The 27,049-nt window shown below is 42.5% G+C and overlaps 1 protein-coding gene across 2 annotated transcripts in view; it reads left to right on the forward strand.

Annotated features, from left to right (window-relative positions):
* The first annotated feature begins 213 nt into the window (after positions 1–213).
* tafa4b (TAFA chemokine like family member 4b) overlaps positions 214–27,049 on the forward strand; it is a 37,600-nt gene continuing 10,764 nt past the window's right edge. Inside the window, exons 1-4 of one of the 2 annotated variants that reach the window (XM_086168183.1) lie at positions 214–821; positions 13,956–14,100; positions 14,692–14,807; positions 23,513–23,668. In XM_086168183.1, coding sequence (XP_086024309.1) covers positions 14,090–14,100; positions 14,692–14,807; positions 23,513–23,668 — 283 coding nt within the window. In that variant the 5' untranslated portion in view covers positions 214–821; positions 13,956–14,089. Of the gene's footprint in view, positions 822–1,440; positions 1,584–13,955; positions 14,101–14,691; positions 14,808–23,512; positions 23,669–27,049 lie in introns of those variants that run through there. The other variant, XM_086168184.1, reaches the window with a different exon arrangement.

Below are 27,049 nucleotides of genomic sequence, written 5' to 3' on the forward strand. Positions count from 1 at the left end.
ATGAATGTTCTGTTATTGCTATGTTATTACATGTGACACATCTTCCAGTGCGTGAAACTGCATTTTTTTTGGAGTAACTTTTAACCAAACGCCTTCCGTGGACATGCAAACGCAGAACATCCCCCAAGCCCACGTCCATCCTCTCCACGTCTACCTGTAAACTACATGACATCAGCGAGTGTGGTGGCGCGGGTGTGAAGAGTCGGGTGGGTGTGGGAGTGTGTGTGTGTGTGTGTGTGTGTGTATGTGTGTGTGTGGAGGGGGGGTGTTCTCGGTGATGGCGGTGATCTGGGCGGGCGCTGTTGCACGTGTTCTGAATCGGGAAGACGGGACTCGCAACGCGTTTCTCATGACCAATCGATCCGCGCCCGGGTGGAGCGACGGGAGCGCAACTCCCGCTCCCGCATCGCCGCGCCGTCAGTCCCGCCAGCGCCGCCCCGGCGCCCGGTGGATCAACTCGCCGCTGGCTTTTCATGGGAATTACGCACTTTTGAACGACTTTCTCTTCAGTTTGATTTTTTTTCCCCCCTTGATTCTCACGGGGACGAGAATTATGGCACACCGGCCGACGTCTCTCCTCTACTCCCTCGTCCCGCTCCAGGCGGCGGCTGCTCCGGCGCGGCAGTAGCCGGCCGTCACCCCTCCCTGCCACGGCGCGCCGGCGCCCGGAGCCCGGTGACCGGACCGGGGCGGATTTTAGCCCCCATTCCCCCTCCAAAAAAAAAAAAAAAAAAAGTCAGGGAGGGAACAGTGGAGTTGAAGCAGAAAGTGGCGCAGCTGGATAATTGTTTTCCCCCATGCCGTCCTGTTTATAGATCCGGGTAAGGTGTTTTTGTTGTTTTTTTCCCAATCAGATTTTTTTTTCCTATTTCACATTATTGCAATTTTAAGCTGATAAACGGGAGGATGGGGTCAGAGTATCCGTGTGAGTGGGTGATGACTGACAAATCTCAACCTCCCTCTTTATTTCTTTTTTGAATGGGAAGTCAGGACACCCGGCGGGAACTCCTCTCCGCCCGTTCCCGGGTGACCCCTCTCCCTCCCCGGTGGAACCCCCTCTCACCCCCCCTGCCATGAGGCGGTTCCACCGGGCGCAGAGCCCGCCGACGCGCACCCCGTCGATGAGTGCTGGAGTGGGGAGGGGGGGGGGGGAGAAAGCTTGAGGTGAGATTGATGCAGTGTGTGCGTGCAAGTGTGTGTGTGTGTGTGTGTTACACACCGCGGCGAGGTTAAATAAGCCATCGGCCGGGCTTCGGCGTTTCCCCGGCGCGTATTGAGTGATCCGCCGGGGCTTAGCGGGTGATCGGGCTCCTCTCATCCCTCCCCTGTAGTCGCTTTTGCGCGGATCGTGATCGGCTTGGGGATGGACAGAGGATGGAGAGGAGTGCAGAGGAGGATGGAGGACAGGAGAAGTGAGGAGTGCAGGAGAAAGAGGAGGAGAGGATGACAGGAGGATGGAGCAGAGGAGAAGAGAGGAGCGCAGAGAAGGAAGGAGGCTGGGAGAGAACAAATGAGAAGAGTGGAGTGCAGGAGAGAGGAGGAGAAGAGGAGGAGAGGATGCTCAGCTCTGACATGGGAGAGAGGTATGAGTTGCCGCCGGCTTCTCCGGGCGGATTGCGCAAGAAGGCAGGGAGGTGTGTTGCAGAACCCAACGGTCACACTCCACTGAGCGGACACACGCATCCTGTCATTGCACACAAAAGGTGTGTGTGTGTGTGTGTGTGTAGGATTACTCTTTGCATGTTAATGGGTGCATTAATAAGACCCAACCCCTATCGTGTTTTAATTGTTTGTCATCTTTCCTCCTCATCCTCCTTCTCTTCCTCCTCCTGACTCCGTCTCCGCTCCCAGGCTCGGTAATTTGTACTGTATTGAGAGAGTGTAATTATTTCCCCATTGTTTATGGCGCGCACAGCAGTGGCTCTCCGCTGAGAGTGGTGTCATTAGTGTGACAGGAGGAGGAGGAGGAGAGGCTGCTGGAGAGGATCGGTCCAGGGACCTAATTTTCATTGACAGTCACATTAACACAGCCGCAGCACTCTTAATCCTGGGGAGATTACTCTTTCCAACCCTGTCACCCGGGCGTCCACCTCTCTCTGTCTATCTATCTGTCTGTCTTTCGCTCCCTCTCTCCCTCTGTCACCCACCCACACACACACACACACACACACTCGCTTGCGCTCAGCACACCTGTACGGGGGTGGCACTCAGTCACCTGTGCTGCTTTTCCTGCCTGCCGTGGGTGGCCTATCCTCTGTCTCTGTCACCCTTTCCTCCCTCCCACTGCACTTTTCAGAGACACATAGACTTGCAATTACTCCTCACTCCAGGCCTTTACTCTAATCTGCAGCCCCCCTCCCCGACCCCACTGTGCGCACACACACACGCACAGTTACAACCACACGCACTGAGTATCTCCCAGGGGTGGGACAGTGGAATTCTCCAAGGTCCTTTTTGGCTCTGCATGTTTCAGCAGCCTCCTATCTACTTACCCATCAGAGAGTTGTTCAGGATGACTGCCTGGCAATGAAAGGGAAAGATTGTGTGCATTTGCGATTGTGCGTTTGGACAGACACAGCTGAGCTGGGGGGGTGGGGGGGTGCAAAAGCCGCGGCGGGGAGAGGCAACGGCAAGGAAGGCGAGAGAAATGAGCTGGAGAAACAAAAATAATATTTGCGAGAGATGAGGTGAAGCAAGGGGATTGTGTATGTGTGCGTGTGTCTTGGGGTGAAGGGAAGGATAGACTGCACATGGCAAATGACCTGTGTGTGTGTGTCTCTTGGAAAAGTCTGCTCGATGGAATCTCATGTATCTGTGTAAGCAAAGAGAGAAAAAAAAACAACCCTTGAATGTGATATGTAACCGCTGATGATGGTGATCTGTGTGTGAAAGGCGTTCTGGGTGACACCCTGCATGAATAAGCCGAATCAGGCCTGCAGGACTGGTGAGGTGACAGCAACGCGACAGATTGGAGCTCACCTCGCCACAGTGGCATTAACACATTGACTGTGATGAATGGCTACTTCCTGACTGTGAGGAGGAGAGAGGAGAGACATTCTTTCATGTCATAGGCGGAGAGATGGAGAAAGGACTCTCGTTTGTAAATGACAGCGTCCCGGGCAGCTTTTCATCTCGGCCAGTTTCTTGGCGTATTGAGTCACAGACGTCGTGAAGCGACGGCGTACAACAGTACCTTCGCTCGTCCTCACGAGATCCGGTTCTCATGTCTTCTCTCAAACAGCAGATTTCATGACTTTAATGGAGAAGGGAGAGATATCAGATCAATGAGTGTGTCGACCCTGTGCTTGTGTGTGTGTGTGTGTGTGTGTGTGTGTGTGTGTTGAGTATATTTCTTGCCCCAACCGCAGAAGCCACAACTGGACAGAGGTCATGACCCTATTCAAATGATGTGATACTCAGCTTACAGTCCGTGTTGGCTCATGCGCAAGCATCGTTTGAAGTAAGGGGTTTGCAATGATGACTGTAATCATAAATTAAAAATCCAAAGGAATTCACAAATGTCAAAATGCATTTCTCGTTTAATTTCATTTATGAACACACCCTCTGGTGTCTATTTCATCCAGTAGTCCCATTCAGATGTTCTTCGAGAATCCGAGGTCCAAATAATCTGTCCAGGGTCTTATGATCTCACTATCCCCTAAGAGAAAAACAGTTTCAACATTTAGCCCCGATTCCATGAAAAAACATGTATTTGTTAGAAAAAATGACATCCATTTTTGAATATTCCATGCCATATATGAAACTCCTTTCATGTCTCTAACTTTGGGAGCCCCCCGAACCCACGTGAACGCACATCTGTGATGCCATCCACATTGTGCTGTGAGATGTCATGATGCATAAAGAGCAGAAGTGGGAAATTGCTGTCTGCGGGCCTCTTCTGTCCCGCAGAGTTGTTTGCATGCAGGCCTGCAAGGACTAACATCAGCTACAAAACCTTCAAGATAATTATTTTCCATTTACCGTGCAATGATTAATTTCCGCCACTAGATGGCGCACCAAAAATACACCGAGCCTTTTCTGGTGTCAAGTCGCTCTTCTTCCCTTGAACTGATCCCACGTGGGTGTTAGCCTCGACGACAAAATTAGCGGATACAAAAGAAGCGGAAAAACGGTCGACGAACAGTCAGATTTTCCCACAGTGGACTATGCGCAGAATATGTTTAATTGAATTACAACCGAATTGAATTAAGAATTATGAAGCCGGTTGCCTTACTGTTCAGGGGAGTGTTGCCATAGAGAATACGACATTTAGCATGCTAACTATGCTAGCAAGTAGTCACCTGGCGACGTTAGCCGCTAAACCGTTTTAAGTCGTCAGTCCTCTATTCAAGACATCAGCGCTAAAGTAAGTTACACATTAGTAATGTAGAAAAAAAAAGGACAGACGGAGCATTTTGCTAATTTTCCCATACCATTGACGCTGGAAGACGCCCCTGAACATCCGAGGAAATCTGACTTCGCCCAGCAAAAGTTTGAGAAGTGACTTCAGTTGTGTCTCGTCTTCCGTCAGTCAAGGATCAAGAAGCTCCGCATGAATCTCATCTGTTCATTCTCCACTCTGACTCCGTCCCGAAGGAGAATTTCAACCTCATCTAATCGAGTGAGTTTCATTGTCCTTCGAACAAGTGAGTCTCCAACTTTCCATCAGCGGGCAGGCAGATGCCAGTATTACCCAGTTTTGCTTCCTGTGGGAACGTCCATTGTGAGGATCCCACAAAATTCCACAAAATAAGGCTGACTAGCAACATTTCCCCCTTTAGGTGCATCGATGGTTGATTGCTTTTATAACTTTGTGTATTTATTTATTAAAATGCAGGATGAAGGGAATAAACCGCACATAGATTTTAGACTTTATGCTAATTTTTCCATGCTTCTACCAAAGATCTGATCCGTTACTCAGCTTAAAAATGTGGCCCTGCAGTTTTCCCACGTCAATGAGAAACAATGATAATAATAATAATAGTAATCAATGAATAAGGTATTTGTGTGAACCATAGGACAGCCTTGTACACCAGCATTCTATATGTCTTATTGATGAGAAGAGAACATCAATTTACATGAGTAACACAAGCCAATTTGAACGGAGGCGGTGACATGTTTGGATTCAGCAGCTGTGTGTTCTCCATCCCTCCCTCCTGTCACTTCTTCAATTGCTGACAGCCGGGGCTCATTCCCTTTTGTGGCGTCCCTTCTCACCATTCACCCACTCTCTCTTACTCCATCTAACAAATCCTGTTTGACTGAGTGCTCATGCTGCTGCTCTCTTCAGGCACATTCAGATTGACTACTCTCATGGCCTGTGGACGATGACCAGGCAGCAAGCGATTTGCTCCGTGACATTGTTTTTGTCACTTGTTTACAATTTCAGAGCGATCAGTGTAGGTTTAATTGAAATCGCATTCAGTTGGACGTGAGTTTTGACGAGTTAAGAACCCTCACGCTTTAAATGTAAATATCAGTGCTTCACCTACCTCAAGGTGATTTTCTCTACTTCTCCAACTCCGAGTGACCATGACAAATCTCCCTAAGTGATAATAATGATTGTAATTGAACGGCACACTTCTTTTCCACATTGCTCTATCTATAACCTTGGATGCAATCTGCTGCTTAAACTTGTGCGTGTGTGCTAGCATGTGTGCGCAAATGCACATCCACGTTCTCTCCCTGGCGGTTGACAAGCGTGTTAGTTACTGGGTGTGACTGGGTGAGTATGTCAGTTTGTGGAATTATGAAAAACTCCCAGCATGCTCTGCAGTATTGGTCCGACATGAAGCTACTGCAAAGACATAGTGTGGCGTCGGAGCCTGGGGCGCTCATCACAACATTCCTCAAACAACACTGCGCCTCAAGGGTATGATGGGAGGTTAACCCTGAGAAATACATAGCATGAAAGATGGATGGATGGAGGGGGGAGAGAGAGAGAGGTGTAAAAAAGGGAACTGAGGCTCAGTGTGGATTGCTTGGCTGAAATGAGTGTTGGAAATCTTCAGAGAAGAGTATGGGTAGTCAGGACTGAAGGGATATCTGTCAGGGGACTGAGTTTGTGTAAATGTGTATGTGTGCTCCTCTAATGTGTGTGTCCTGGAGGTGATGGCTTTGTAATGAAAACAGCAGGCAGACACCAGTCAAGGGTCCCTCTTGGTGGTTGACTGATGTCAGTCAGTGGATGCAAGTCTTCCTTGGGGACAGCTGCTGAGATGGGGGTGAATCATTATTGTCAGTGTGTAGAAGTGTGTCTGTGGCCATATGTGTGTTAAGAGTATTACACATACGCCAAGAAATCTTCCTGGAGGTGGTTTTTGAATTTTTAACATATGTCTTTGCCACTTCTTAATAGCCAATAAAGTCCCCCTCCAGTCAAGAATGTGTTTTTGTTCTTGTTCCTAACAGTATAGTGTTTGTATTTCATTTTGTAGGATGATGGATTTGCAAGGTTTGACTCCACAGGGCTGTTAGACAAATCATTCCTAAAAGTGTAAAGTTGATAAAAAATTGGAAAGGCAGAGAGGGGACATTATTTGTGCCAACACAAAAATGTCAAGGCGAAAACACGGGCGAAAACACAGATCCATGCTTTAAGGGTGAAGAAGGAGATGATCAACTTGTGGAATTTCACTCATTTTCCTTAACAGGGGAAAACATCTATGGAATTGCAGGAAGCACACACACACACACACACACACACACAGATTTTGGATAGTTCAGTTCGTAACTGTCTTTAATATGATTACTGTATGAAAACGTGTCGTGTTTTTTCACTACGTAACTGGCAGTACAATTTGATTACCATGATGTGCCACTCTATAATTTGTTCCTGCTTGTATACTCCATTACATTTCACATGGGGACTCTTCCCAGATACTCCCAATTCATTATATTGTGAATTCTCGTGCGATGAGAAAACAAGTGCAGCACGTGAGTGTGGAATGCGTAAGTCCTTGTATATATCACCCATTCCTTCATTCAGTCTGTCAGTATGGATGTGTATGAGAGAGCAGGAGAGAGAAGGTTTGAGGCCTTGCTTGACTCAGGAGGATAGAGCGAGCACAGTGTCATGCTCCAAAGACCCACAGACAAATTAATTCACTTATTGACACTGTTGACACGTCTCACTGACTTTGTAAAATGAACAATTGATCAGGCTTCCTCTCCTCCATGCTCTGTGCCTATGTCTATCTCCTGGTGTCTTTTCACTGTGTTATTCAGCCCTTTCTCTCTCTTTCATCCATTCCCCCCTCTCTCTCCTGTGACATTCCCACAAACTGACCACACCCTCTTTCCTCACCCTTTGAAGATTTTCAACTCCCCCCCCTTCCCGTTACCAGTTTCTACCTCTCCGTCAACCTTTCCCTCTCGATTGACAGGCAAGGCACGTAGCATAATCAATATAATTACGTGCAAGATGATCATTAGCAGAAGAGGGGACTGATATAATCACCATGTGAATTTGTCTGCACATGCCATTCTCTGCATATATAGATGTGCAGGCATTTGTTTCTGTTAGTGAACTTTTTTTTCCGCTTGTCAGCTGATTTTAGTGGGTTATTAAGGGTCAGCGCAGAGTGGGACTTCTGTGAGTTTGCCAAGGCCCTTTCTCTGGAGGTAAAGCTATGAGTGCAGACACACTGGACTCATGGAAAATATAAGCAGGCTGTACATCAAGATGCTTTACATTAACCACAATTTGAATGCAGAGTATGAAGAAAGACTACCAACATCAGGGTACTTTGTTTCTGACCTCCTGTCTGCATTTATTTTCCTGAGTTGCTGCCACTCAGCCCAACCATAAAGGAAGGGTCTAGTCAGGGTTGGGAATAGCAGGATCAATGGAAATTAATGAAAAGATTAGAGGCTTCATGAAAAATGAAGAGAAGGCAACCATGCAAAATATAAAAGCTCACCGCTCTTTTAGCGGTTGTTGTGTTATAAATGTAAAGATATAAGCTCAGGATTATTGGGTCTGTAAACTATGAGACCAAACCACCATGCGTTGCCAATCTTAACACCTGATAAAGCCAAAGAAAATGTGAAGAGCAATTTACAATTTGCTTTACTCGTAACCATTTGCATATTTGACTGAGTGTGAGCGTGCATGAATGTGCTCATCCACTGGTATGAGATCATCTTAATGTTGCGCAAGACCTCGCTTGGAAGAAGGCAGGTCAATGGCAGAGAAAGCCGAGTGGAAACGGTGGATAAAGATTATGCTTCTCCGTTCTAAATCTCATTTTTACCATTACACGCTGGAGTCAACCAGCATAAAAGAGAAGTACACCAGGAGAAAAACATCAATATTTCAGATACCTAGTTTGGCTCAAGAGTTGAGGAACGAAAAGCCTCCCAAATCGTGGATGGGTGTGTACAGTCATCGAAAAATGACTCCTTTGCTTTCTACTTTTCTATCCATCATCCAGTGCTGAGGGACACTGACATTTAAAGGCCTTTTATTGCTTTATTAGAGTGCGGAGGATTTACGGCTCGGGCTCTGTATCTGTCAGAGGCTCTGAGGAGGGTCGGTCTGATCTATGTCAGCCAGCGTTGCCTGTCTGGAGTTTAAACGACAGACTTGTAAAGAGGAAACAGGCAGTGGGCTGTAGCTGTGGACTTGTGGTGTTAGTGAGCCAGCTTTTATTAGCCTGTTGGTGTCTGCAACCCCCCCCCTACCCCCCCCCATAAAACTAGTAACAGCCTACATCTGCCTTTCCTCCCCCCCCTGCTTTACTGGAGAGGTTATTAAAACACTTTAATGAGACTTGCTTGCTTTCTTGCAAGTGTTAATGTGATAAGTACATTCAAGCATCGCGGACTTAGAAATAGACCGTGTAACAAATTTTCTGATAAAACGCAATGTGCAAACAGTGTAGGGGGTTCATCTTTTCATTATCCGTGTTCATGTTTATTTTTCAGATTGCATTGATTTTGATCTATTACAATGTTTAAGTGGGACCTGTATGTGGAAATGTGAAAAGCCGAGTGTGTGTCTGTGGAAATGTACAGTATGTACCAGAGGTGGGACTAGACTCCCTGGTGGAGCCAGTCGCCTGCTTGACACATGAAACACACTGGGACTCTGATCATTTCGAACTTTTATCCATGAAACCGGTGGTGGGGAGAAAGTGAGGGACAGACTCAAAAAAATTGTGCAATATGGTGTGTTTGCCATATAATCCACACCCCTTCCGCAAACACACGCACAAACACACACATCCACATTTTGTGGTTACCGGATCCTGAAGCAACGCTTTGTGCAACAAGGTGGGATTTAGACTTTAAGTGCAGGCCGATCAATTGAGTTGTAATGATACCTTCGTGCAAAGGCCATTCTCTGAACTCTGCAGTCAATATCAAAGCCAGGTAATGGTCCTGAGTTCAGATCTAAACTCATATATTTCTTCTTCTTGTGTTCTCCCCACCTGGCCATTTCGCCAAATGCTCTACTTAATTGCTTGTTTGTTTACTTGTGGAAACATGGATATCATCGCTGAGGTGTGGGAACACAGATGGATGAAGATGAGCTAGTGCAACATTATTATATGGCTCTTGAGTACCTCTAAAATATATGACAATAATGGGTAATAAAATATATAGTAGGTATACTTTACACAGGATCTTGGCAAGCATTGAATGGAAAAAAAAACAATGTAATACTGATACGAGAGTAGTTCAGTACAAAGGCTATTTTAAATTGTATTTTGTTTAGTGATATTTTTTTTTGGGAGGGGGTTGTAAATGTATTATTTGTCTGGTGGTATGTTACTTTTGGCAATTCAATAACCCGTGAACCCGTTGAATACAAATAGAAGGTTCACGAAGATTTATGAAGCTATTATTATTGTTCATATGAGATAAATTTGGGCATGGGCAAATGTTCTCACAACATACTGTACACAGTGTTTGCAGGGACCATGCACTCGTAAACCTTCTGTCCAGTGACCCAAAGGCAATAATGAAGAGCAGCATGCTATAATGGTGAAGGCAGACAAATACATAGATACTGAGCATCAAGCACCCAAATGGAATGTTAATACTGGACATATCAGCGAAAATCTGAAACGCTTCACATAATATTCCACTGGGCTTTGTGCTATGGCCCGTTTCATTTTCAATATCTTTCTGCCCTGGGGAGACACTTTGTTTTATACCGATATGCCTTTTGTCTGCTCCGTCTGTGTCGTGAAAAACAGGTGTGATTATTGTTCAGATGGCAATCTTACCGCATTATTGTTTTTCCGCGCACACAAGCTCGACCACAAATTCATGTACACCAATTATATTGCTAATTCAGTTGTATTACGAATTTCGAAATCAAACTTCAAGTAATCAGTGCTGTGTTAAAGGCTTACAAATTAGTTTACATCACTGTGGAATAAATGGATTCCACAATGAAATATTTGTAATCATTCAGGCATGGTTTTCAGGTACAGCCATTTAAATTGATATAATTCAAAGTACATATATTCAATTTTAATTGCGTTACCTGTATGTAGTAGAGTTTATGTAGAGTTGTCATCTTCATATGGCAGCTGGCAGCATCTGACAGTGTTGAGCATCTGATATTGAACTAAAGGCGGTGATTAGTGGTGATTAGTAATTTAATTGATCAAGAAAGCCAAGCTAAGAAAACCAGTCATGCTTTGATGCTTCTTCTTCTCAATTATTTAATTTTATGTAGCTTGTCAAGGGACCATATATAAAACATTAAACCCACATAAACGTAAGAGATGGTTTGTGCCAGATTTAGCTTAAGCTCATTTTCACCCATTAGTCCTGTTAGTCCTGTTCCAGCCATTCACTCAAACGTTTGCTCTTATAAATGGCTTTTCATTCATTTTGATCAGACATTTCATGTATACAAGTAAAGACCTTGAGCTAAAGAGGACAGCTCAGGCGCACGCTGATGCACATTGTCTTGATTTGTACACACTTAGTCAAATCATGACATTGACAACAGAAATCTCAATTGTGGAAAAGTTGGATTTGCACTAAACACTGCATGAAAGGCTTCGGGGTCACCTCTGTGATTTTTTTTTTTTGAGGGGGTGCGGGGGTTAATTGCAGTGCTTATATTCAAGAAAGTATTGTCTAACAATTTATAATATGCAAACCAAGAAAACTATAGTCACAAAAGTAGCCTCCTCAGCTATCTTGACACATGATGCAATCCCTCACTGCATGCTATCTCCATGGTATGGAGAATTCCATGATGTTTTTAACATTTTTCTTAAGGAGTTACTCAGCCATATTACAGATAGTACCACTTAGGATTGACATAGTATAATATAAGGAATTAGCGTGCGCATGCAGTGCGCATGTTTGTAATTGAGTGAATGTGCTGGAGGAGTGCTGGCAGATGATGCTGTTTGGATGCAGGGCACAGATATATTTGTGGTTGGGTGGGATTGTCTCATAGCATGTCAATGAGCCGCCGTGTCACTCCTGTGTGATTATTGCAAGAAGAGACACATAAATCAGCCCCTTAGCCCACAGACAAAAACACATGCTAAAAGAGAGGAAGTGTGATATTGAAGGACGAATGATTTTCGGAAAAGTGAGACCTCACGTTCTCTGGTAATCCTGAGCCTGTCTGTGCTCTGTTTATTGACATGTACATTTTTGTGCCTGTCTGTGTGGTATTCAGTGTGTACAAATACTGTATACAGTCAAATCCACTGACTCCTTTCAGACAGCTGAGCCCCCATCCGACACACACACAGACACACACACAACTCTACAACATATTCCCATCAGGGACACTTGAGCCACTATGGTGACAGGGATATTTGACTTGGTGACTGAGGGAGTTTGCATTGTGTATTGTGTGTGAGAGAGAGAGAGCGGGGGAGAGCAAGAGATAGAGCGGGGGAAAGCGAGAGAGAGAGAGAGAGACCCTATCCATTTCCATCACAACTAATTGCTTTACCTAAACCTTTACCAAAACTGAGCTGAAACACAAATCAGCTGAGGAACCAGGCCAAATGTCCTCACTCCCAAGGTCCACAAGTTAAATTGGTCCTTGCAAAGATAGATGTACTAATACACACACATACACTATTGTGTTCTTTTAATGAGTGTATCAGGGAACAAAGCTGATAAAAATGCGAACCATGGCCCAGGCTTTAAAAAGAGAATAAGAAATGTGCTGCTGTGCTGCCATGCAGCATTCCTAATCACTCCCGCACATACAGCACATGCAGCCTGCAGCCAGCATACACTCACATATTGTACGTTTCACACACACAGGAAAAAAGGGAAGGAAACTCAAAAATAAATCTGCACATTACACTTATTCTGTAAGCATTCACACTTTGCCTGCTTTGCATGTCTTCGTCACAGGCGACAAACATGTTCCATTATATGGTGTCATTTTACTTTTATCTATCATACCTTTACCTTGCTCGCCGCACCAATTATTCTTTACCCTTCTCTGTGTGTCACTGCTTGATATTGTTTTGAATGGCTGTCATACTTTACATGCAGACAGTGCTCGTGTGTTATTTTCAGTCCCTCGCTACTTTCATTTACGCGGTTGTTTTTTTTTCCCTATACAAGAAGAATGAGTAATTTCTAACATGTGTTTACATTTGACCATCCACCATGGCAAAGCTGATGTTTTAGGGTATTTTCATTCAATTCTCTGACTATATAGAACTTTATGTAAATAGAGGATATTTGCAATTATCTTCCATTTTAATGTGATTCTTTTTTTACGTGGCTCCTGAAAAAGGATTATGTTTGAGAGCGGATTGCTGTTCTTTCAAAGTGAGCTCCTATGCAGTTTCTGTTTCATTGCTGGATTGGTTTCGTTTTTGGTGTTGTTTGTATGTTGCCCACTAGGGGGCAGTAGTGCCACACTGATCGTGTCGTGGGGGTATCAGGCATGGTTAGACCTGACAGAAGTTTCAGAGCATCACAGCGGACTGAGCTGAATATCAATGAGTCATGATGAATAATGAAGGCTTGAGGAGGAGAGAACATTTTGTTATTAATGTGAATCTGTTGTCTTTCATTTAGATTGCAGAGTTTGTCCCTTTGTAAAGAAAGGTGTGTTGACACACTCTTACAGGGGGATGGTAATTTACCGTGGGACTGTGTGTGTGTGTGTGTGTGTGTGTGTGTGTGTGTGTGTGTGTGTGTGTGTGTGTGTGTGTGTGTGTTTGTGTGTGTGTGTGTGTCCCCGCACGAGTGTGTAGAAGTGCACATGCATCAGAAGCTGTCACTCAGCTGTAATTAGGGAGTCTCTCCTGCTGTCCTCAGACTCTGTTTGAATTTACCTTACAAACACAGTGTGTGCAAATGCACTCTATATTTCTCTCTCTCTCTCTCTCTCTCTCTCTCTCTGTATTTGCGTGCACAAAGAGCATCACTGTACATTAATGGCTATGATTTGCAGCCGGTGACTATTTTGGCTTTTCTTATGTGTACTCATGGGGGAGTCAATTTGAGCTGTACTTAGCTATATATACTCTTTTTTTTTTCAGCCTCACTGTACTGAATGTACATGATAGCATGAGGGAGTGTGGAGTTACTTGTGTGTTAGTGTTTGGAAGAATGAGAGAAAGGGAGTGCTGTGTGTGTGATGTCTAGAGTGGAGATCACATTCAGCCTAGGGGTAGGTGAACCTATTGTAAACAATGGATCTGACAGAATCTAGGCCTTCACATCTCTTCCTGTGTGTGTGTGTGTGTGTGTGTGTGTGTGTGTGTGTGTGTGTGTGTGTGTGTGTGTGTGTGTGTGTGTGTGTGTGTGTGTGTGTGTGTGTGTGTGTGTGTGTGTGTGTGTGTGTGTGTGTGTGTGTGTGTGTGTGTGTGTGTGTGTGCGTGTGTGCGTGCGCATATGTATAAGCCTTCAGGGCCGTAAGAGGCCACTGAGGAACCCCAGGGCAAACTGCCCTCTCTGACCCAGTGTCTTTGCACCTTTGCACCCACCTTCTCCAGGGGCTTCTTTGGTTAGAGGTGAAGAAACAAAAAATCAAGGAAGAAGAGGAAGAGGAGTCATGAATGCAGCTATGGCCTGCACTCCCTATCAATAACCAGGCTACTCAGTGGAGGAGACGTCACAGAAGATAGAGATGGCCAACAGGTGAGAACAGAGATTCACTTGATATTTATGAATGGGTCATCAATCTAGACAGCAGGCCTAAATATGATGAAACTATGATTAATAGATAATGATAATAATTATTCATATACCTCTAGAGCACTTTCCATCACAGCGCAGTACAACATTATGTTTGGACAGTGAAATGACAAAAAAATGTATTGCCTAAATCCAAACTGCACATTCCTCATTTCATTACAAATGTGATGCTACTCCCATTGTTACCCTATTAACTTTGTTTTGCAGCGAATATATATTGAAAGGATTGATCATAATATCACCAGCAGGCATACAGAATGTTAGTAGCTCAGCAGTGCTTTTGTTTGGCCGGCTTGGACGACGATGTATGTAAAGAGGGAAACAAAATATATAGCGGTCTTGTCATTGTGTTTGTCTGACCTTGCTCACCACTCTCATTGTTTCAGTAGCTTGGAAAAGCAAAAGTTTGCTTTTCCTACGCCGTGCTTTTCTTCATTTCAGTGGAGTGTTCTAACCTTTCCTTTTGCTCTCCTCTTCCTCTTCTGCCCCTTCGTTCCCCTGTCGCTTGCTCTCTCCACTGTTTCCTGGTCCCAGAATGAAAGGGAAGGGCAGGTCAAGTTGGCCTTTGCAGGTGGTCATCCTCGGTGCCTTGGTGATGCTCTGTGTCAACCTTGTGTCCGCTGGCAACCGTAACCATCGGGGACCAACAGGTACATCAGGTCACACTCTGAACCCCATCTTCAACAGCACATGAGGTTAATTACACTGTCACAGCAAAAGCCCAACACATGTTTCTATAAGTCTCAGAAGAAAAGGGCGGAATGTTGCTGATGTGCTCGGTCCCACAATGTGTCAGAACATAATCCAGACAATGCCGCTTTTTAATGCTCGGATGTAAACATCTTTTGTTGAATGATTGAGCTCATACAGACACAAATGGCACTTAAGCTGTCAGGAGCTGTCAACACACATGGATCAGTGTGTGCATGTGATCTGATCTATTCAGACGAATAGCTGACATTCGGCAACCCAGAGCAACTGCTATTGTTCTCCAATGATCCTCTTCTTACTGGTTATGGCTCTCTTTTAATAGAGTATATCGAAAGGCCATGTAGGCAGATGATTTCTTATCCTTAACCTTATAATTGCTAATGCCCGCATTAATATGCATAGCTCTGAATGCCCACCCCCAAACCAAAGCACAACTTTAGATTGAAAATAGCCACCACAGACTTAATTGTGGCCCACAGGCGAAATCTTTCATTTCCATAAGTCACCAAGACAGGCCTCCAACCAAAATATGACCAACGCTGTCTTATTAATATTTTCATTAGCGCTCACTAAAGGGACAGTAGTGCTGACTTGCAGCATCCTGCACAGTAGCTCATTGACAGCAACCTCTTCCTCACACTTAATTATGACAATTTCCTTAATTATCTATCACTCTTTGCTCTCAACACTTGATTTTTGCAAGCTGACCTTTATGTGCCATTGAAATGCTACCAGCATGCAGTCTGTGCACTGAGTGATGGCATTAGTTTCCTTTTGATGGAGAGGAGGCAGGCTGCTTACGGCAGGGACACCACTAATTGCAGACCCTGTGTATTTTGAAGGTCATGGCTTTCCAGCCCCTTCTTATTCACTCTTACTGTAGACAAGACGACTAGCTCCCCAATCAACTTGTGCATTTTAGAGCTGGTTCACTCTAATTGGGGGAGATTTAGTACTTGTCGGCCGTGAATACTAACATGATGCCTTCATAGCAGTTACAGGCAAAGAATTAATTGCCTGTGCTTTATGACTACTCCATTCCTGTTTTGTTGTTTCTACCTCTACTTGGTATCCGAGCGAGACTTCCATTTGATCGATAATACTACCGAGGTACCAATATCTACCACTTGGTGGCCCTAGAGGTCAAAAAATGCTCTGTTTGAAGCATGTACTTTATGTGAGAGTAAGCCTGTTTGGTCTCCGTCAGATTCCTTCGAAGAGGCTATCTGTCATTATAGAGAAACAAAAACAGCTCTGGAATTGGAGTGAATGGCAAGAATGTTCTCCAACCAAGTCGACACAAAGGGGTGACTTACTGCCGTCCCTTATCGTAGTCTGGAAAAAAAATAATCTGAATCATTTGGGAAGAGAAGAGTTCTCTCATGGGATTAAATTGTAAATAAATATTTACTAGATATGTTTTAAACCCAGAACAATTTGTGCTCCTGCACACTGGGATGGTTCCCTATGAAGAGTCTTAAAGCAATCCATGCCAGTTTATATTGCTTTTCATCTAGGATGGAAAAAGTGAACACATCTGAAGCCAACGTGATTAAAAAAATAGATTTATTTATTAAAAACACTTAAAAATGAAATGTCATTAGGGTGAAGAGTTCTTGATATTATTCTATACGTTTTTACAAGAACAGACCTGTTTAGGAATCGTTATGAAACATATAGAAGCCAAAACCTTAATACAACCGTCATGTCTTTTGTTGCAGACTGATTGTCTACATATAAATGACTTTAATGTTATCATCCAAAGAATTTCTGAACCGACTTTTAGTCTTGTCCTTAGTTTCTAATGATTTTCAAAGTTCTTGTTTAAGTTTACTGTTTCTGTGAAGGGCCTCAGTCATCCAAGTCATGGTCAGTCAGTGTCAAATCTTGTTCTGGCAACTTGAGTTTTTCTTCTTGATGATGTTTCACTTACTATCTGAGGAGCTTCTTCAGTTACTAGACTAGCGGAGAGCTTCTGGTTTATAACTTCTGGGGCCGTGTTTGTGCTTCTTAGGGTGAAACACCTTCAAGAAGAGTCTGGTTGCCATGACAATATTTGAAAATGATTAAGTTTACTGTCGATTACAAATTTAATGATAAATCAATACATTTAAAGTGCTGTTTTATTTGGTCATGAAGTACTGAGTATGTCCTAAACTTACCCCTTCCTGCTGGGGGGCAATAATCCTGAAATCGTTGGACATGTAAACAGTTACTCTCATATCCATGGGTACATTTCTGATGTTTCTTGCCCTACTTACGCATCTTCCTCTCCTCCTGGCTGCTCCCCTCAGCAAACACTACAGCGAATCATCTGCCGCCATTTAACCCTATTCTCTGCATCCTCCTCTCTCAAACTCACTCTACTTCTGCGTGCATGGATGTACATAATCACTATCACATACTACAGTTACTGCGTCCTTATCTGCTAATCAGATTCCCCTTTAAAAAACATCGCCGGGACAGCCTCAGCCTGTGTTTTATGGCTGATGAATTTGATACGCAGGAGTCCCCAGCCACACCAGCGACCTGTTATGGTCATTAGCATAAAGCGCGCTGATGCCTGATGTGGGCCTGTTAAACACTGATAATGTCAGTAGGATTGATGGGTTACAGGACCGAGGCAAGGAGGAGATGAGGCAAGTGAGGAAATTCGATCAAGTTGAGGAAGGTCAAAGAGGGATCTCATGCCTGAGAGGTTACAAATGAAAGAAGGGGGATGGGTAGGAAATAAAACGATATGAATACTGCTTGAGGAGATTTATTAACTACAAAGATGTATGTATTTGATGTGGGATACAGAGTATATAAGACGAGGTCCTCGGAAGAGTTCACCTTGTAACGCACAACTAACCAATGTAATCTTGCTCACTTGAATTGAAGATCTGCACCCATCCAGCTCGAGTTTGCCCCCTTTGACTTATTTGCAACAATCTGGCCTTTCATCGCGGTAGACATGCCTGTCAGGTATTGACAGCGGAAAGACACAGCTTTTTGATAAATTGCATGATGCTCGTGCCTGTCTGTGTCTGTCAGAATACATCAATCACCTGGATAACCCATCAGTTCCAGGTAGCTTGGTTTGCTGGCTACCCAGCCACTGACGCCACTCCCTCCCACTTTGCTTTTGGTCGCCATAGGAATAGAAGCATTTAGCCATGCTTGAGGAGTCTTTTCATCTCAGCATGCGGTGGGCTCTTACAGAGAGAGGACCATAACAGAATGGTTTAAAGGCAACATTGAGACATTAGATGCACTGTTATTATGTGAATAAAGCTGGCGGCTGACTGCTCAACACATGAATCTTAAGCAGACAAGAGACAGTAGTGTTGTGAACCAGGCTACTGGAGGGAAGACAGAACTGACAGGCCTCAAAATCGAGCTGCAGAATTGAGGATGTCAGGTTACTCTCCGGACCACTTCCTAGGGACTTTGGCATTCTTGGTTTTCTATCATCTAGTTTAAGAATTGGTTTAAGCCCAAAATATTTGCTTTTGATAAGACTTACACACAAATAAACAATTTAAACAAGTCCATGCACCGTATATGTATTCAGTCATCTTGTATCTTTGAAAGAACGCTTTCACGGAAGCAATTAAATTATTTATATATGGCAAATTTACTCCTAGCACAGTTGCAGCATTAAAACAATTTGTCTTGTGTCAGGATTATCAATCCTTTTATTTGATATATATATATATATATATATATATATTTATTTTTTTTTTAAGATCATATCTAGTTTGAATTTAACACTTTCAAAGATGTGTTTGGCTTGAAATGTCTTCTAATGCTGTATCAGTTTGGTTGCTTTTCCTGTCGAGCCTCCCTAACATAGATACGGATTTAAATGGGACTGACGTAGGTTAATAAAAGCTCGAGAGACAAAGAAACAAACAAAAAAAGTCATCCTTGACAAGAACAATAGACACAGAGATAGCACAACATAGATGTTAAATTAAACTGTGAAGTGAAATGATAACCAAACTGAAATGAAAAAATGCCCTACTATTTTAGATATTTAGTGTTCTAGTGTCTTATACACAGAGGAAGCTGAACGAAGTGGTTTTGTCTAGTTTTGTACCATTTCATTTTTCCCAGTTTAAAGAAAGCTCACAGCTGATGCTCAGCCAAACATTGATTAATCAATCGGGAATGCAAGTTTTGTCAGTCACTTTCTTCAGCATTGCTACTAGGCTATCCATAAAATCGATAGTGGCGCAGCTGTAAGACCCAGTTATTACTGACAGCATTGAGAACATTTTTCGCTTTGGCCAGTAAAGCTAGCGGACGTGTCTCCAAAGTGATAGCAGGTACTCCTGAGGTGTGAGAGCACCCATATAATAGGAGAAGCATTAAAAGTGCCATTGAGCTGCTGGACTCAACACTCTGGAGTGATAGCAAATAAAGATCACACCCCAATTGTGCGATAAAATAAATACAGGGAGAGCTGATCGTTGATAAAGATTTTCCAGAACAATGTTGCGTCCTGGTAGTTAAGCTTACGATGCTTGTTGTTGCTATATTTCTCTCTCAAAGCATTGGGAACAGTCTATAAAATCAACCCTGCTACACAAGTAACTACAGGCACTTTACTATGAATCTTTCTGTATTGTTTATTAAATGTTAATATTTATTTATGTACGTGTGAGTGTGCATGTGTGCGTATGCATATCTGTTCATAATTCAAAATTGTTAGCTATTTAACATTACTGTTAATCAATTGATCATTTATTCATTTGTTATTTTAGTTTGCACTCATTTTTGAATATCCCCAGCGGGGATCAATAAAATATTATCTTATTCATCTCAAACTGGACATTATTCATATAATTACAGTACTTTATTCTCATTTTGCATTTGACTCCCTTGCACCACTGTCCACCGCTCAAACCATATATATAGTTTTTTCTTCTTACAATACATATAGCATCCCCGCGGCCCTGAGTGCTGTAGAAGCAGGAAAGGATGGATGGATAAAATTGCTGTTGATATTATATGCTCGTGTAGCAGAACATAGCAATTTCAAATGTCAATTTTCCTGGTATATTTAGAGATGCATGGCCATCTTACTATTTGAAAATATCCACAGAAATCTAGAGTTCATTCATGTTTTTGTCTTCATTGTAAAATTTCCCAGAGATCTGTCAGGGAAACTGCCTGAAAGCTCAACTGATTAAATGTACATTTAACTAAATAAATAGGGCTGAGTTTAAGATATTGGCTTATTGAAACACAGCTAATAGCGAGAATAGCTACACTGTAAAATGGTTTGAAAGTGATTTAAAAAAATGATGGCATTTCACCAGTTTTTGTGGCAACAGACAACAGCTCTCAGATGACCTGGAGGGTCTTATGGATTCAGGCTTACAAAGGCACTGGAATCTGTAACGTCTCGTGGAAAAGTTTCACATTTTAAAACGAACTCTGAAAATTTAGCCAGTGCAGTGCAGTGTCAAGAACGAAGTCGTTATGTCAGTGTAATTTTCTGTACTGCTTTAACCTTCCAACAGTTGAATTATCAACTGTTGACTGAGACACATTTCAATGGTTGAGCTAACTGGAAATAAAAGCATGGACAAAAGCATGCTTTTTCAGCATCCTCCAGGGAGTAGGGAAATACTTGCCTTTGTGAGATTTCTCAACAATTGCATCCAGATTTAATTACTTTTCTAATGTGACACTGGAATGTGACTTTCTCATGTGGGACCGATGCCAAATATTCTGACCAGTGTAACAGTTTTGAGAGACAGTTGACACAAAGACTTCCTGTCTAATGGCTTTTACCCTGATAACCAGGATTTCCATCTTGCCTCTTTTTTGAAAATGGTCTTCTATCCAGTTATTAATGTCATACATACATTAAATTGTGCATGAGCTGGGCTCTGTCCATCAGGGGACATTGCAGTATAAGATATATGTCATCAGCCTAATTATGGTGGCATATATTGTGTTTCTTGATAAGTTAGCCGAGAGGCGAAAAAGTACTTACGGTCCTGAAACTGTAGCCGGCACAGAAACACCTTTATCAGTATTAGCATTTTGACCTTTTTCAGCACATTATCCTAATGCAGTGTGATAAAATCATCTCTCTGTATGGAAGAAATGACAGCCCTCTATTATTTAAGTAAAAAAGAAGGTCAGAATGCCATTGATATACAGAAAGTATGTAACTAATACAGGCATATTACTGCTTATGCCAAGGATTCAGCCTTTCTCATTGAAATCCTGCCTCTCGTAGCAACTTCTTTGACTTTGCCCCTTATTCAGGACAGCAGACTCTTTTGTATTCCGAAGCTGCAAAATGGTTTAAGTTAAGTAGAACATGGTTTGGAGTAGTGTTGTGTGTGGAATAAGATGCAAGAAGCATATTTTTGCGGGTCGACCTTTTTTTTTGAGCGAACCTTAGCATGCATACGCATTTTTAGTCAAGCTGGCTTGTGTGCTCTCTTAGTGAGGAAGTCAATTAGCCTGACACGTGCGTGCGCACATACATGCAAACACAAACACCTTGTGGTGCATTTGAAGGATAGTGTTTAGAGGCATATTGAATCCATCTTCTACATTTCTACATGAACTTCTATACTGAGGCACCTCTCTCCTTTTTTCTCAGAAAATCATGAACATACGGATGTCGGCTGTTCTTCCCCCCATATTGAGGCCAGTTAAGCAAGATACCCTGAATATCGTTTTCATATTTATTTCAACTTCCGATAAAAGAAAATATTTTCTAACATCTGCTTGAAGAGCAAGAGGACTCTTGATTTCATTAAAATACAGAGAAACCTCTATATCGTCTTCAACTCTGAGAGTGTCCCCACATACCATCAACCTGAATCAACGCCATGCACAGTAATATATGCATTGGGATTAAGAAGATTTAAATCATCCTGCAAAGCTGGGCAGACACCAAAAGGAAGATGAATGAACTTCTATCGGGTTTATCTTCCACTTCCCTGCTGCTCACCCTCGAAGCCTTACAGTTTTAAAATACAAACAGCCGTGGCCGAGGCCTGGTGTAGGCAATAAAAGGAGGAGACCTGCGAACCTTCTGACCTCATTACGCCAGCAGGAGGTGAACAGCTCTTTGTACTTGCTGCTGCCTGCTTCAGCAGGACGTCCTCCTTCTCTAACAAGCTGCATATTTCTGCAATTGGAGGAGCAGATTGAGTGGTTGCGTTTCCACACAAAAAATAAATAAGAGCAGAATTATTTTTTGGCAATTATAATGAGGGCATAAGACCGACAAAAACACACAAGCTGCTCGCTAATTTCAGTACAGTGACTGTTTCTCACGCAGTTCTGTTCTTTCATATATTTCTATCACTATATTTATACTTGTTTTGTATCTATGTGTATTGATGGGTGTGTTTGTGTGCGCGTGCACATGTGCGCATGCGTATGAATGGAATCCGGCAGCTGCTCCAGCCTTAGGAAGAGTCGAGACAGAGGAGTGAGGGAAATGAAAGTGGAGGGATGATAGTGGAGGGCTGCCCCCAGAGAGCTAGGGATCATTGATGGGGCTCTCTGGAGAAGAGAACAAACAAACTTTAAATCAGAAAGGATGAGAGGGGCCATGGCCTGCAGAAATGGAACCCTCTGCAGTGTGTGTGCTGTGTTTGTGTGTTTCCAGCTGTGTGTTTTTGTGTCCGCCTGAAAAGCTCATTCAGCTGAGCATGAAAAGTTTTGCAGTCTGGGTAAAGTCACGTACATGAATGAAATCTGGGCTTATGGTACAGTATAACCAAGGTTTTTCTAGGGCTGTAAAGAGGCTTATAGGTAGTAATGTCACCAGCCGGGTTTGCTGCACTCGGGAAATCATTCCAGAGACTGTCAGGAGTTTGACAACAAGCTTGAGAAGTTGAGGGAAGGCTGCTGGATGCCATTAGCCAACATAAGATTTGCCAAACATCTTTCCAAGTACCGGTACTTGTAGTCTACTATTTCTCCTTTGGAAGCCCATAAAAATGTTTTCCCTTCACATTAAATATGGCTTAAAATGGGCAAGTAAAACTGCAACAGAAGGTCACACTTCTAAACGTTAACAGCATATAAGCTTATTCAAACATTATCCTCTCAATGTTCTTGGGCTGTTGTACTGCATATTGAAAATCTGTGAAAAGAACATAGAAAACAGTGCTTCCCTAAAGAAGAAGGAGGGATTGTAAGAGTTTTTGTTCTTTTTTTCTGAAACAACCAATTTTTGTCGACATTACACGAATTCCTCTTGCATCTAGGTAGATGGGTTTGAGCTCTAATTTTGTTTAAGTTAAGCCCATCTTTCTTATTTGATGAGACAAACATCCCCAGGGAGATGTGAGATAATCAAGATAAAAATAAGCCATTTGTGTGTTGAGGGTGCTGGTGAAACCCAATATCATACGCAAATGAATTATGTCCGTAAAACACATCCCCCACACACACACAGGCCAGAATTACATTTCTCCTTTTTGTATATATCACATGGCTATTTCGTTTGAAATTACAATGTTTTGTTTTCCCACACAGAGAAGGACAGTAATCTAATTAATGAGGGAAATTGCCGGACAGTGAAAGCAACATTTTGTTTAAGAGTCTTACTAAACCTCAAAGTCTGTCCATTTGTAATAATACTCTCCTCTCGTCTCGTCTCCTCTCCTCTCAGTGTCATACCAGGTGAAACAGGGGACGTGTGAGGTTGTGGCTGTTCACCGCTGCTGTAATAAAAATAAGATTGAGGAGAGGTCTCAAACAGTGAAGTGTTCCTGTTTTCCGGGGCAAGTTGCCGGCACCACCAGAGCGAGACCGTCCTGTGTGGAAGGTAAAACCCCGCCCCACCCCCACCGCCTGCCCCCACACTGGGAGTTTGTGTGACAAAAGACAGGTTCAGAAATCGAATAATATGAAAACAACCTTTCATACTAATTTTTACACACAATTCATCAATAATAATAATTCATGAATTTTATAATAGGAAATCATGAGAAAATTCAATGCATAAATGATGTGCGACAAGTTACCTAGGTAATTAAATATGTATTGAACAATGGGCTATATGAGTCTTTAGCATCCATTTCTACATATTTGCAACCCCATGAACCAGATCTGCTTTTTAATATCTTCTTCATATCTGGTGTCACATTTTCTACCATTTTTTTTTTAGAAAGAAATAAATGAAGTAATGAACTTCATCATGAAAACCACAGTTTTAAATGAAAAAGCTTGATTAGTCAACCATCCATAGTTATTCTAGTGCATCAGGAACACTGATAAGCTGCAGAGCATCAGTCTCTCACCATGTTCAACCACAGTTCAATCTTCTCGCTAAACTTTAGGAAAGCTATATAGAACCTCAAATACACTAAACCAGGCTGTCATGTTTTCGAGCCATGATTTACTAAAGCATCATTCATCAACAGTTTACCCCACTTTCCATCAGGATCACCCCTGAACTGTGTTTGAATTGATGGACTTGGTGCCCAAAGTGACAGGGTCAACGAGAATAAACAGTGCTTCATCCATCTTGCAGCATTAAACCAGGTATGAAACCCCAAACCAAATTATATCAGAGATCATTAACTTAAAGATTCTAAATAAATAACTGCATTTTACAAAACAAGTTAATTGAATTAAAAATGAAGAAGGGAAACTACTGGACAAGGATATTATTGGATATATTTGAAGAACATTCAAATCTATGTAAATATCTGGACCAAAAGTGGTTTAATGGTCCTGTGTTAATACATTTATCCAACCTAATTAACAAGTTTTTCAACACCTAAAAGTGCGATAGACACTCAAGATTCCCCCCTGGAAAAAGGGCCGAGTTATTTTTACTCATTTGAATTCTTAATTTCATATTTTTAATAATGTGACAAGGTAAAAATGTTCTATTCGGGCTGATTTCCAGTAATTTGTTTTTAAACATTGTTCAGCGAATAGATCCTGTGTACCACATGACAAGGTTTCATCCATTAATAAATTTCAGAATCTCCGCCAGCACTGGCTCCTTCCTTATTCCTCCTGTGCCATATGATAGGAGAAATAAATATGTGACAGCTGTCGACCAATACCGCCTCCACCTCAAGGCCAGAGATTCTAACTGCGGTTTGAGTGGGACATCATTTGATTTCATATAGCTTTGCCTCTCAAATACATGACAGATGGCGTGGGATAACATGGGGACTTTCAAGAAGGATGACAAGTAAAATGATGCTATGAAGAAAAAGAGTCAGGGCTCATTTAGTATCCATAGAAAGTGGTTCACACAAAGAGCAAAGACATATGAACGTGTGTTATATATGCTGTGCATGCGGTGAAGATGATGTCAAACTCAAGTTGCGGGTCATTTTCATGGACATGTTTGAGCCATTTGTCTACTCGGACAGCTCCTGCCCGGCAAACAACATTCTGTGTCACTGACCCCTATCATCCACAGACTCTCGCACACACACACACACACACACACACACACACACACACACACACACACACACACACACAATGTCAGCCAACCTGGCCAAGCCACACAGCAGCAGTGTATGCTTTCCGGTTGAAAATACATCCTGTCTTGTTTAATAGTAGAGTCAGTGACTCTCTGAAGCTGCTAGGTTATTCAAACTGTCACTGGGAAAAGAAACTGAAAATACAGATGGGAATGACAAACCTTTTCACAGGAAATGTCGATGAAATCGGAGTTCCAAGTCGTCTTGGACATGGACCTTGATGAGATCCACTCATCTGTTTGTTTGCTTTCTGTTTGTTTGCTGTCTGGTTATAGTGGCATATTATCATTTGCATGGAGGAAGTTTATGTTTTCTTTTCAGAATACTGACTTCATGCCACTCACTTCCTGAAGTTTGATTTTTGCCATCCACTTTGCTTTTTAATAGAACACAAAATGCAAATCCATTTCTTGTCCCATTCCTCACACAAAAAGGAAAAAAAAATCTGGGAAGACATTAGAGCATCTGTCTAAAATGTAAATGAAACAATGTGTTGAGTTCTTTTTAGTGGTTTATTTATACATACTCTTAAGTTATACATTATCTTTGTTTCATATGCATAAATATCTAAGATCATTTCTTGAAGAGAATGTTTCTATAGTTCCCTGCATAAGTCACTTCTCCAGTCATAACAATATTCTTTCCTCAGCAGGAAGTAAATTTAGCTGTAGTTGCCCTCACAACAACAATAAAGTATACTTTTCAAACCTTAAAGCAAACCATTTTAGTACCAAGATGCACTGTAGTACAAATGTAAAAATACCTCTGGTAACCGTATTGCATTGATATACGTTCTCCACACTTCACATTTTCTCCACATATTTGCTTCTTGTTTTTGCATTTATTCTACAAAACTAATAAACGTGAGAGTGCATTTTAATGTGCATACTCTTCCATACAATGATTGGTCCATGTCCATTCTGCCTTCGATGCTGTTCCTGTTTGCAGCCAGTAGAAGGTGCTTTTCCCATTCAAATGACTCCTGGACAAGCATACAGTTGCTACTTTTTTTATTTCCACACTGTTTTCACCAAATGAAATGGATATTTGTTATTTAACCCATTTGATGAGTTGCCAAATGGGCGTAGTCCTGTGATAATGATCAAATCTGGCAACCATGGCAAAGATGATTTGTTTTCTCATTTGGAAACTAGGGAATGTGTTAGATGTCTGCTATAAGCTGTGCATAGTTTTTCTAATCAGGAGGAATTACACTGACGATGGACTGACTTAAAGTCATTTTACACTAAAAAATGTTCTTTGATTGTTTTAACTGCTGCTGCTGCCCCTTCAACCCGACCCATCCACCGCTGCTACCACCAATCCAACAACCACCACCACACAAAGGCACAAATGCATATTCTAATTCCTTTTTTTAAATTTACTCCTCTGAGTCTTACCACCTCTCACTTCCAAATCCAGCACTTGTCTCATGAGTCATGCTTGACCTTCGTGGTTCACAGTTACAAAAGATCCCACCTCAGCCAACACAGCCTTTTCTCACACACGTGCACACTTCCACGCATGCACACCACTCTCACTTTTAAGGGTTGAGCTCTGATGGAAAGAGACAAACACCATTCAGGAGCCTGGCCTGGCAGAATGGCCTTAGTGTAAATGGAGTTGCATTATTGATGCCACATGAATGAGGAGTAAATGATGGCAGGTCCCATTACCGGCCGTTGCATGAGAGAGGA

This window comes from Fistularia commersonii, chromosome 21 (assembly GCF_037954325.1).
Source record: "Fistularia commersonii isolate RoL2024-O1a breed Wild chromosome 21, RoL_Fcom_v1.0, whole genome shotgun sequence".
Classification (NCBI taxonomy): Eukaryota; Metazoa; Chordata; class Actinopteri; order Syngnathiformes; family Fistulariidae; genus Fistularia; species Fistularia commersonii.